Source organism: Rhipicephalus sanguineus, chromosome 4 (genome assembly GCF_013339695.2).
Source record: "Rhipicephalus sanguineus isolate Rsan-2018 chromosome 4, BIME_Rsan_1.4, whole genome shotgun sequence".
Classification (NCBI taxonomy): Eukaryota; Metazoa; Arthropoda; class Arachnida; order Ixodida; family Ixodidae; genus Rhipicephalus; species Rhipicephalus sanguineus.
In genome coordinates this window covers 99296550-99308812 of record NC_051179.1, presented here as the reverse complement: position 1 = coordinate 99308812, position 12263 = coordinate 99296550, and the positions used below count along the sequence as shown (strand labels likewise).

The 12263-nt window shown below is 47.5% G+C and overlaps 1 protein-coding gene across 1 annotated transcript; it reads right to left on the bottom strand.

Moving 5' to 3' along the window:
* Positions 1-774: 774 nt before the first annotated feature.
* LOC119390466 (monocarboxylate transporter 3) lies at positions 775-10836 on the bottom strand. The gene is made up of 4 exons (XM_037658086.2): positions 10591-10836; positions 8158-8301; positions 3721-4704; positions 775-956 (listed from the first exon to the last, which is right to left on the bottom strand). Exons 1-4 carry the CDS (start codon positions 10811-10813, stop codon positions 868-870), a joined length of 1440 nt encoding a protein of 479 aa, XP_037514014.1. The 5' UTR covers positions 10814-10836; the 3' UTR covers positions 775-867.
* Between the last annotated feature and the right edge of the window lie 1427 nt (positions 10837-12263).

Here is a 12263-nt window from a genome sequence, read left to right as displayed (position 1 = left end):
GTGTGTATATATATATATATATATATATATATATATATATATATATATATATATATATATATATATATATATATATATATATTGCACTGGAACAGAACAGAGGCAACACCAGGGGCCGGCTGTTGTTATTCTGGCTCTCGTCTAGCTCTACATCGCGCTAGCTGCCCACACGCCCCAACCGCGGTGTCAAGCGAGCACTAACTCATCGTTCGATCAATAGAGGTGAATGTGCGATTGTTAAGAGCGCACTATCGTTTATGTTGGTGAAAGTCCATCAGACCACATACACAAAGCGTAAAGTTTCGCATTTTTTGGTGCACACATTTTTCTGTGCCAGGCACAGACACTAAGGACAAAATGGGGACAGAAGTCGCGAGACACACGTGAGTACTCCTGCGTGTTCGCGTACCCGTTTCCTTTCCAGTTTCGGCTCGTTGAACGAGGAAAGATGCAGTGTGTACATTGTTGCGAAAGGTGACACCCTGCGGCTCTCCGTAAACATCACACACCAAGAGCACTGGCCACGACCCAGCGCGGCGCGTCTCTCTGCGGAGGCGGGCACCAACCCCTTCCTGAGTGCGTGTCGGCCGATATCTTGTGCAGGCCTCGTTCGAGACGTCGTGAGGAAGAGTGTACCCAGCCTCCCTCGCCGCTGTACACGGGGGCGGGGGGGGGTTCTGTTTCGCAATCTCGAGGAGGCCCAGTCGATTCTCCTTCCGACTGGAAGCACGCAATCGACGAAAAGCACAGCTGTTCAGCCGCCGTTTCTTCTTACTCTACGGCCGACTCAAGAGAGGCCGACCTCCACTTGGCGCTGCTTGGAGTGGCCGCATCGTGACCACTCTTGTCTGCACTCGCTAAATATTCTTATCGCCCAAGAAGGCAGAGAGCGGAGTTCACGGCGGCCGCAATGTGAAGGAGACCGTCGTAAGATCCCTGCTGGTCCCGGTAGTAGCCTGCGGAAGTGAATACAAACAAGCAACGTGAAGGAAGCGGTGGGTCCTTAATGCTACGAATGCAGGGGTTAAAGCAGTAGTTGGAGAAAGGGTGGGGGACATGCTTCGTTGCAGTACTGAAAGTTTTCGCAACAGCGCCGCCGTAAGGATAAAAACGGGGCAAGACTACAGCGACAGAGCTTTGCGCAACAAAAGATATGCGACGCAATAATGAACACGACAGCGTTTGTCTGTAGGAAAAAAAGAACTCCCTCCGTAGGTAAGTGTTCTTGCGTGTGTAGATGCAACCCACTAATAATGCTTTATTGTTACTGTATGCGTTACATTATTTTGCACATGCAGCTTTCTTATTGATCTCTTGTTCCTATTATTTGTATTTACAGAGTGTGCATGATGGCCAGCGTGTCTCACAGCATTTGGAGCAAAGGCCTTTTGTCAGTCTTCTAAACCTATTGCCTTTGCTCGATTTTCTGTTCTTGTACAGGAAGAAACAAATGAATGAATGAATGAATGAATGAATGAATGAATGAATGAATGAATGAATGAATGAATGAATGAATGAATCAACAAGAATACCGAATAATCCATCCTATTTAACGCCCCGAAATGAAGAAGGACGCGGAATAACCTATGGCCACCCGGGCCCGTATTCACAGAAAAAAATTTTACGCTAAAGTTATTCTTAAGAGAACTCCCGGCCAATCGTGATACCGGACATGTCATCAGCGAAGGCAGCTAACAAATAGCAAACAGCGCTTGCGAAAGAAAGGCTTCGGGCATTCGGCGCCTGATGTTGTTTAACGTGAGTATGAATCCAGGAGCATTTCCACATTTCGCATCCACCTAGCTAATGCAGCTTCCATGACAAGGAATCTAACCGCCGAGCTTGAGGCGAGCATCAGAACACAAGATACAATGCGGTATCGAAACGTGTAGCAGTAAAAATAGTAGAGCATCTCGAATCTGTCGAGGCGGTCGTAAGTGCTGCTGGCTTACACTCACACTGATTAGCCTAGCGCATGCATGCGTTGACAAATATATAGTTAAGAGAAAGAGCAGAAGTCTGGCGCTGCGGTAAGGCCTAATTGCATGGTCAAGAAGCGTCGCACGGCCTAATGCAAAATGCACTAGTAAGGCTCCCTCCGTAGGCAATTAACCTGCTTTTTCCTTTCCCTTTTCTCACTTTTTAGATAATTTCAGCCCGCCATTACAGTAAGAAGTGCGACTGCATTTCCTTAGTGCATTTCCTTAGTGCATTTCCTGGCTTCTATGTCGGTTTTTCGTGTGCTTCCAACCGCTTGATGATTGGAGCGAAAATATATTTTTAACTAGATGGCACATGACGACATAACGGCACGTTGTACGTCACTGCGCAACCACGATAGGCAAAAACTATTATTAAACGTTATCGGATTAACTTATTGCATTTTTACGCTCTAAAAATTACACGATTGCCCGGTGTACATGACCTTAATTAAACTCGCACAAATATATCCCATTGAATTCGCCGTTTTGTTTCTAAACAGATAGACATTTTTTTTTTTTCTTTGGCCAGCATTACCTATCCCGCACAAACAAGGGCGTTCATAATGTCGCCAGGATTTCTATTCCGACAATGAACTGGCACAGCAGCGGCTACTTACTGCACTATTTGTTGCTTCACGTCACGTTTTTCTAGCGTGACGAGCGGGATTTGTAATCCTGTCTAAGAACTAATAAAGTACAGTTGGCAAATTCTTCAACAGTATGAGGCGCCAGCGTCGACTGACCGCCGGATCAGAACCTTCTAATGAAACCAAGCGACGAGATCAGCGAGGGTCGCGCACGCGCACCAAGTACACTCGAACAGCAAGTTACTCCTGCTTGGCTCTTCCCACAGGCGTAACACCGCCCATGTCGCCCGGGTCATAGGCTCGATTTTAACTATTCTATGATGCCTCGCGATAACGAATGTCAATACGCGACGATACCTTTATGAGCTCAAACAGAAGGAAAACCCTAGCTGCGGCGTCCATCGCACGTCAGAGAATATTCACATCATCCTTTGCGTGTGCCCTCAATACGTGACCTAAAAACAGACACTTAAATGAGTCATAGATTCTATGGACTCGCTGCCCTTTTCGGGGAAGAAGCTTTTGGGTGCTTGGGAGCACGTAGAGCACACCCAACCCAGTTTAAATTGGCTGTTGAGGTTTCTAAGTGAGACAGGCTTAGATACTCGTCTTTGAAGCATATGATGTGATGTAAAAACCTTAGCGCATAGTGCACGCCCCCACACAGGACAGTATGTGTTCAATAACTCACTGTTCTATACCATAGTTCCCTGTCACCTGTCACCACACCTCCCTCTCTCCCTTTCCCTCTTACCCCGGTGACCAGTAGCAGGCAAGCGACGCTTTCCAGGCCAACCTCTCCTCCTTTAACTTCATTAAATATCATTATCTTCTTTTCGTGGCGCGATTTACTTAGTGGAAGATTCCTTGCTTGTCGCTTGAACCGTTTTAACCATCAACCAATTCAGTCGTGCCAGAAGCTGTGTCGTGCCGGTGAGAATAGTTCAGCGAACGAAATTTGCGCTTCGATTGAACTTGGTGCGCATGCGCTACGTTTGCTAATCGCGTCGCTTAGCCCCGTAGGAAGACACTGGTCGGCCGACCAGTCGACGCTCTCGCAGCACTGTTAAAGAATCGGTCGACTGTACCTCACAACAAGTTCTTTGATCGATGTTGCAACTTGCAGATGACCACTTTCATTACGTACTTACCTACTAACATCGGCCTGAACAAGAGCACCAGGCCATTGCAGAAAGACAGCGCGCCCATCATCACGGGCAGGTGCTGTATTCCAAAGTCCTTGACGAGCAGCGGCGCCTGCAGCGAATGCCTGAACCCGTTGCTGATCCCTATGAGCGCCGAACAGGCCATCATCGTGGGAAAAGTCCTGAGCCACACGAACAGCTCGAAGCCGGCGGCTTGAAGAACGTATCCTAAGAGCATCACAGAGTCGAGCGTCAACAGTCCCGAGTCGATCACGACCCCGCTCAGCGCCCTGCAGACGAGATCGCCGGCCGCGAATGCGTACACGAGAAAAGCCGCGCGAGTAGGCACGACACCCCGGTCGGTGGCGAGGTCTACGTACAACATGAAGAAGGTCGTCAGTCCGAAGATTATTACCGAGAAGGATAGCGCGTCCAGAACAAATCGCCACGTCCCGAAACGTCTCGCATGCGCTGCCATGTCCTGCAAAATCCCTTCTTCCGCTCTCACGCTGGTCGTGGATCGAAGGAGCGAACAAAAGTTCCTGAGATTCCGCGCGTAGTTGGGAACCACGCACGCTTTTGGTCCAGGCACCACGGTTATACTCTCTAAAATGGTTTTCTTTCCCTCCTCGGAAGCAGCTTGTTCTTTCTCGGAGTACGCGGTCAGCAGGGGAGCTACTACCGACGTCTCAGTCTTCGAGAAACCCTCGCATTTCTTGCTGGCTGGAGATTTTTTGTCCCCGAGTTCCATCCAGGCCGGGTTTTGCACGGCGATGGCGGCGGGAAACGCATTCAGTACGAGGCCGCCCAGCAGCAAGAACGCGCCCTTGATGCCGTAAGTAACGCGGAAGAAGTCGGCTAAAGGAGCGGAGAAGAACATGTTGACGGCACACAAGGTGAACATGATGCTGCAAGCTGTGGCGCGCCGCTTCTCGAAGTGCTGCGACACCAGCACTTGGACACCGACGAACACACCGGACACAGCAGCTCCTGGAAAGGCGGGGAAATAGAAATTGTAAAGTCTTGAGGCACCGTGCAGTCGAGTTTTCCAATCTGACTGCAGCGCCAGAACGCACAGCCTAGCGGATCATAAAAGCAATATTGAGACGGGGCTGGTCAAAACGGAAAGCAACGCGCGCGTCACGCCCCCTGCATGAGTGGGCGGATTGTGTGGCCGGGCTGCAGCGGGGACGCGTGCGCGCGTCTGTTTTCTGCGTTCCCCTAACGGCCAATGTCGGCGAACTTGGGACGGGCCAGTGCGAGCAACGCAGCTCCCTCTGGTCAGTGGACGGTGCTACATGAACACTCACAACCATGGCAAAACACTCGTACTGAGCTTGTTGTAGAATTCAAGCTTAGGTTCCTCTGAACTGCTGTGTAGAAGGAAGCTTTAAGCAGACTTAACTACATTCCGCGCAAACTGAGCGGATAAGGTGTTGATATTGTAACAGCGCAAAAGACGTAGGACACAGAAAGACTTGACAACACAAGCGCTCACTGACAACTGAATGCATTATTCAAGCGAAACATAGAAAGACAGAAGAAGAAAGAACAAAAAAAAATGCGCACGCAACCTATTCACATGACAAAGGACTACACTTGTAACATCATTATGTCTTCTCTAAGTATGTCAACTCGCAATCAAGTAACGCAATCGACGGTGCGCTGACGCACGTGTCACCGTTTTTGCAGATAGCGAAGGCTTCAGCTATCTCTATTATGCGAGAATCCGTGTGTCTAAAAATGGTGGTCGTCCGGCAGAATTCTGGGGTGCAACCACAGGCGGCACAGTGTGCAGACAAATGGGAGAACGGCGCACCCTTTAAAGAGCTATGGTGCTCACGCAGGCGAATGTTGAGGCAGCGCCCCGTTTGCCCCATATAAACCTTACCGCATGAAAATGGAGTAGAATAAACGACATTGTTTTTACAAGGGACAAACGGCATGCGGTGCTTGACTGTGCACGTTCTGCTAGACGACATATGTTGTTGAGCGGATAAGTTCGGGGGCGCCGGTTGGATTCCCATAAAAGTGGCCACTCTTGGGGGGTGCGACGCGAAAACACCCCTTGTACTCAGATTTAAGGGCGTGTTAAAGAACTCTAGGTGGTCAAAACTAGTCGAACGCCTACCACTATCTCGTTCCTCATAATCGTATAGTGGTTACCGTCCGCAAAAAGCACGTGATTTAGTTAATCATTCTACGCTGTTTGTTTGAACACAAACGCACTTGCTAAACCGCCGCTGTTCCAGATGTGGTGCTATATTCTCAGGAATTCTGCTGCGCCGACCCGAGTTCGCTATTCTGGTCGGCTTAAATTCTCAATTACAGTATACAGGGTGTTTTTTTTTTAAACAACACAGATTTTTTTTAACATTCCTATGACAGTAAGGCTCCTGTCCTTTTCGCGCACGAACTCCATGTGTCACGTGTAGTTCCGGTCTGACGTAACAGAGCGGTTGCGTTTCCAGCGCGCCGGGAGCGGTCAGTTTCGGTATCGGCCTTAAATTTCGATGATTAATACGTCTAATTACGTGCAACTTTCGCGATTCGAAGTCACGACAATGTAATTTTAGCTGCGAAAAAGTATTTCCGCCTCGACATATAGAGTCCATGCGCGAAAACGAAAGGAGCCTGGCTGTCATAGAATTTTTATAAAAATCTCTACTTCCTAAAAAAAAAAACACCTCTTATGTTCCCAGAAAACCCAAAACTTCATTCATGGATCTCTTGAATTAGCCACCTGGCGGTGAGAACACGTGAGAAGTGTGACCAGCTCCATATGTCGCAGGTGGTCTCTGTTTTTTAATCTGACGCGGAAGAGACAAAAGATAGGAAGTACGTCATTTTGCTAGGCCTTGGCGCTCGTCATTTTTGGGTGGCGTAAGTGATTTACGTGGCCATTTCAAAAGCGCCCCGCACGACTGCCGTAGTTGCTGGGAAAATCCCCTCCTACAAGATCCAGTGTTCTTAACTACCTTTACTTAAAAACCTCCATCGGCCAAGCAGACGACACTCTATATATAGGGGATTCGGCTCTGCATGAAACAATACTGCGCATCGGCATGGATCACATTGAGGTAGCGAAACGCGCTGCCGTATTGAATGTCACGCAACATAAAAAGCTGGTAGACAGATGATCATCGGAGAGTGCTGTTGTTACGAGCCAACGCTACGCACCATTTCGTATTTGAGAGCAGAATACGGACAGCTGCCCGTTCTTCTTCGTAGCTGCATTGCAAGCCTCGTCCTTTGTCATAAATTCTTCCATTCCTCACGCAAGCGGCCACTGCATATGTGACACGCAGCATGCACATCTCACCGCTCCGGTCATCCACTTCCGGTTACCCGCCCACCATCGCGCGCTACTGCTTTTTCTGCTTCGTTCGTTTTTCGAGCAGGTACAGACTGGAACGTTCTGCTTCGGGACATCGTCATTATCGCTTCATCACCTGCTTTTCAAGGCCGTATTTCTGACCACCTTCAATACTAAAACCATCTTCACTGCCTATTTTTACGTCAAGTAAAACCCCTTCCCTTACATAATACCCCCGAAAAAAGAGGGGACTTTACGGTAATAAACAGAGTTCAACTGTACTGAACTCTGACCAGCATAGGCGTGCGCAGGGTTCCCCAGCAGGGAGGGCAAAGGTTCATCGCAGCGCCCCCCCCCCCCACCCTACTAAGTCAATGTATGGGGCAAATATTGCGCCCCCCCCCCCTCTTAGGTGACTAGAAGGGTCAATGTACGGGGCAGATTTTGCGCCCCCCCTCTCAGGTGATTAAGGGAGCCCGCCCCTTGTGCGCACGCCTGTGCTGACCAGTGCAACAAATGCTGGTATATATTATACAAGTAGTTACGGTAGTTGAATTCACGCGACTTAGTCAGACACTCTTCGGGTTTGGCCCACACTTTCGGTCAAAAAGAATCATACCCCGTTCAGGATATGCATAGAAGGGGCCAACGGCGACATTGACTTCAACAATAATCTTCCCACTAAGCACAGTGCAAATCGGACTTCACAGCTCCTGTGTGCCACCTTCGTTGTATGTCGTCCAGTAGATCTCTTTTTTTTTTCTCTCGTGCTGAGACGCAGTGTCATGGATTCCCACCGTGACTAACTGTCCACAGCTTCCTCCACGGAGCAACTACGTCACGCTCGCTAAGACTGCTGCCAGCTGACTGATCCGCAGCAGAAAACTTGGGCGTGCACCTGGTAACGTGCTCAAGCCGATGGCTGGTTTTTAGTAATTTCATAGCATAGAACATGTTGATTAAAATCTCTACCAAAGCTCAATTTCCCATCAACTGATTACATATGCAACACCTCATGACTTTTAACTGAGCTACCGTGAGTAATTCCCTGCAGGGGATGCCTTCGCCTGATTTTCTGTAAGGCCTCCTACGAGCGTGATCGTTTCTATGGCGTTCGTGATCCTTACCGTGCACGATTCCCAGGACTATCGTGAGGAACAGGACGCTGTTCGCGAAGTAGCAGGCGCTGACTGAGATTGCCGAGGCGAATGAGAAGAACATCAGCACCGGCCGACAAGAGAAACGCTGGCAGAGGTATCCGATCACCGGACCTGCACGTAAAGGTGAATTAAATCGCAAGCATTAGCTGCTGCCGCTGTGAGGGCCGAAGAAACCGCTGTGTGAACTTTCAAAAATGAGGTTTGAACGAGTGACTTCAGAAATGCTATGGAAGTGCCTGACTTCATATGCGAACTTTTTTTACGTTTATACGCAGCGCACTTGTGGTAATTTTGTGATAATACACAAAAACATTTTTGTGGATTAGCACAAAAGTTTTTAACGTTGCATATCATTTCTCAGTTAGGACAATCACTACATGTCTGGAAACGCGTATTCCTTATCATGCAGCAAAACTGTGGCTTGACTAACACAGTCGTGTACATTTTTCCTGATCTGGTACGATTCAACTATCTCGCGAGTCACTTTATTTATCATTATGCCGAAAAATGATTTCAGTTTCATGCAACGTGGCATAACGTCCGCAGTTTTTGCAGTGAGCAGCTACATGAGTATTGTTTGATGCATTTACGGATGCGTGGTGGTCCCCTATGCCGATCATTTGCGCACCTTCCGAACTGACCGACGCACACTTCACCACAACAAAAACAAATCATTCAAATCATCCCCGTAACGACATGCACAGACTTGTTCATGGTGTGTTGATGAGCGAACTCTCGAATTTTTCGGCTTAATAAACCGGCGGACAGTAAACTTCCCGTTTGTTTCTTGCCGTAAACTTCACGTCTACTGCCTACTTCCAATATGTTTCAAATTGCCTGCCATCTTGCGCATATATGGAATGATATCCACGTTCTCACGATTTTTTGACGTGCTCGCTTACAAACTGACGGCTCTCTCTTTTCCACCCATTATCTCCAGGGCTAGGATGGTGCCTACTAAATACATTACTTGCGCGGGGTAACCTCACTTCTGGAATTTTTTCACCTGTCTCTTGAAGATATCACTCATGAGATGAACACACGGTTTTTGAAAAGAGGACGTGAAACGTGACGTCACTATTTATTTATTTATTTATTTATTTATTTATTTATTTATTTATTTATTTATTTATTTATTATTTATTTATTTATTTATTTATTTATTTATTTATTTATTTATTTATTCGGTTTTATTTATAGATACTGCAATCATCAGACGGTGATTGCACCATTCTCCTCTGTACTAATACTAACTGAAGAGTATCCAGACGCATAATCTAGCATTGGTGTAACACATCTTCGATGGTAACCCCAGCAAATATGTCCTCTTTTAAGGACCAACCTTAAATTCAAAAATTGTAATTCATTACTCTGAGGAAGTTCTACAGCGAAATTAACGGCCTTGCTTCCATTTCCCGCGTCTCGGGTGCCTTTCAAAGTAATTTTTAATCATAAAGGGGGACGACCGAGTTCGTCTTCATCATTTTCGTGAGGCCAATCAGACAATCGCCTCCCTGTCGGCCACACCAGTCGTGGCCTTATCCGGCGCATGAACGAATAAGATGTGAAGATACAAAACAGCCTGCACTATTCCGCATACTTTACGAGCGAATGAAGCTGCTGCGGTAAAGCGAATCCTTGACCTGTTAACACATCTAGCCTTATCTCCTTCACACTCAGCTGGCTCCACACGTGTGGAATTGAAGCAGCGTATACGCACAGCCTTCTTTGTTATTCACTTTTTCTTTCTCCGTAAGAACGAGGGCACCCGGTTAACAATTCAAGTAGCTTGGTTGTTATAGGCAGCCTCTGAGTGCCACGATTCGCAGCCGTCCCAATGCTGCATAAATGTCGCACACGCGAGCGCCCAAACATAGATGCGCTTATGCGGATCATTCATTAGGGCTCATAAAAGCAAAAGCCTTCGATGCTTCACCAAACGCAAAGCGTGACCGTCGGCGTGGGGATCAACACGAGAGATGCAAACAACCATCATGTGCGATGACGTCACCCTATGACGTCATCATCGCATCACACTTCGCCAAAATTCATGACGTGATGACGACGTCACGGAGGATACGTCACACGATGATGTCATCGCATGGCATGGATGATGTCATCGATGTCAATCGGTCACTGGTGGGTCGATCCCGGAGGCATTGCAAAGGCACCTGAGGTTCAGAAAGCTTCTAATGCCTCCGATCCCTGAGGCAGTGCAAAATCACGTTGGTGCAGACAGCTTACGCGGAGCGGGGAAGGGGGAGAGAATCAATCCAGTCTACTGAGAAGAAGAACATGGCTTTCGCCTTCGAGTCGTCCGAGGCAAATGCTTAAGAGACCACGTGACTTTTCATTAGCTAATTTAATCAATCTAGCAATCGGCACGTTCGCTAATCCCACCTGTGAGGCAGACGACGCTGGCACTGAGGACGAGCGGCCAGGAGGCCTCTTCCCTGCTGACGCCGTAGGTGTCGACGATGCCGAAGAAGAGGACGCCCGCCGCCTGCTGCGTCATCATGGCGCCGCACAGCAGCCAGCTGAGGAAGCCCGCCGTCACCCAGCTCCATCGGGAGTCCAGCCCGAAGCGAGGGTCGGACTTCAGGGACGCCTCGCTGCGAGCCATTGCGGCGGCTTCAGAAATGAAATTACATGCTTAGTCAGAGGTGATCCGTATACCGAGAAGAAGTAACATCGTGTGTGGTCCTTCTAAAACGTTTATTGTTTCATGATCCCCGTTCATACTTACATGTCCGTACTTCATTCATACCTATAAAACCAGAGGCAAAGGACATAGTAAAGCGACACGAACGTCAAAAACGCAAGAATTAAGTGAAAACGAAAGTTTCGAACACAGAAAACAACATGAAATGAAGAATGTAATAAAAAAAGAATAAGTATGCCATGCGCGGCTTAGCGTTTCAAGTGGCCATTAAACATCTCTTCAAACTGTTCGTGGTTGTGCTGATTAACATTGTGTTCGGGTGCAGCCTATTAACCGAAGAAAACAGAATTACGCATGCCATGAGAGTGCTAGCGCACACACACACACACACACAAAATGAAACAGTGCAAACCCGACTGATCTGGCAATGATAGAGAAGCTTGAAAATAGATTTAGGGAATAGCGCACTGTGAGGTAACGAGGCGCGTTGCGAAGTTTTGTACCGGTTCAGGAGAGCTAATTAAGAAATCTCGAGGTTCGTTCAAGATGGCCAAAGCGTATTCAAGCTTTATGCGTATGAATATTACATATACCTATGCTACTTTACGAACAGCCGAGGGGCAAGAACGGAGGCATTGTTTCTTGATTTTATTGCTCCCATGGTTGTACAAGTATCGATTCCAAATTTTGTGTCGAAGTTACTCTAAAATTCCACCAAAGGCTACACGATTCCTTGCAAATCCTAACGAAAAAATGTACGATCCTCTTTTTTTTTGTACACGTACCTGTAGCAAACGCTATAATTCCCATCAATCAATCAATATATACCAATCAACTTTTGTTTCAATATCGAATGGACACTAGGGTGGAGACGAACAAAAAGTCATGCTCACGCTTGACGAGGTATGCGCCCCCGTTACATGGGAAACTGTAACAGAAACATGTAAGGCAAAAACTAAACTGCAATGCAAATAAATACGCGGAGGTGAAATTGTGTTTATAATATTAGTTCTATTTTTTTTCAGGTTTGACCGGTTGCGAAACAAAAAACCACCGTCCAAATTAAAACCACTTTATTTAGAACATTTAGGTACACTTAATAGCTATTTTTCCACACAGTCGCCATTTCGATTGCGACATTTGTAGTAGCGTGGCACCAACTTTCCTGTACCTTTCTCTAAGAAGGCAGCCGCCTGTGCTTTTAACCAGTTCGGTACGCCGGTCTGCAGCTCGCTGTCTGAGTCAAATTACTGTTCTCCTAGCCAGCGTTACATGTGAGCGAAGAGACGGTAATCACAGGGCGCTAAGTTCGGGCTGTCCGATGGGCGATCGAACACTTCCCATCGAAAGCACAGCAGTAGCTTCTTTGTCGCAAGCCTTATTCCACAAAATGATTCGTAACAACCTCACG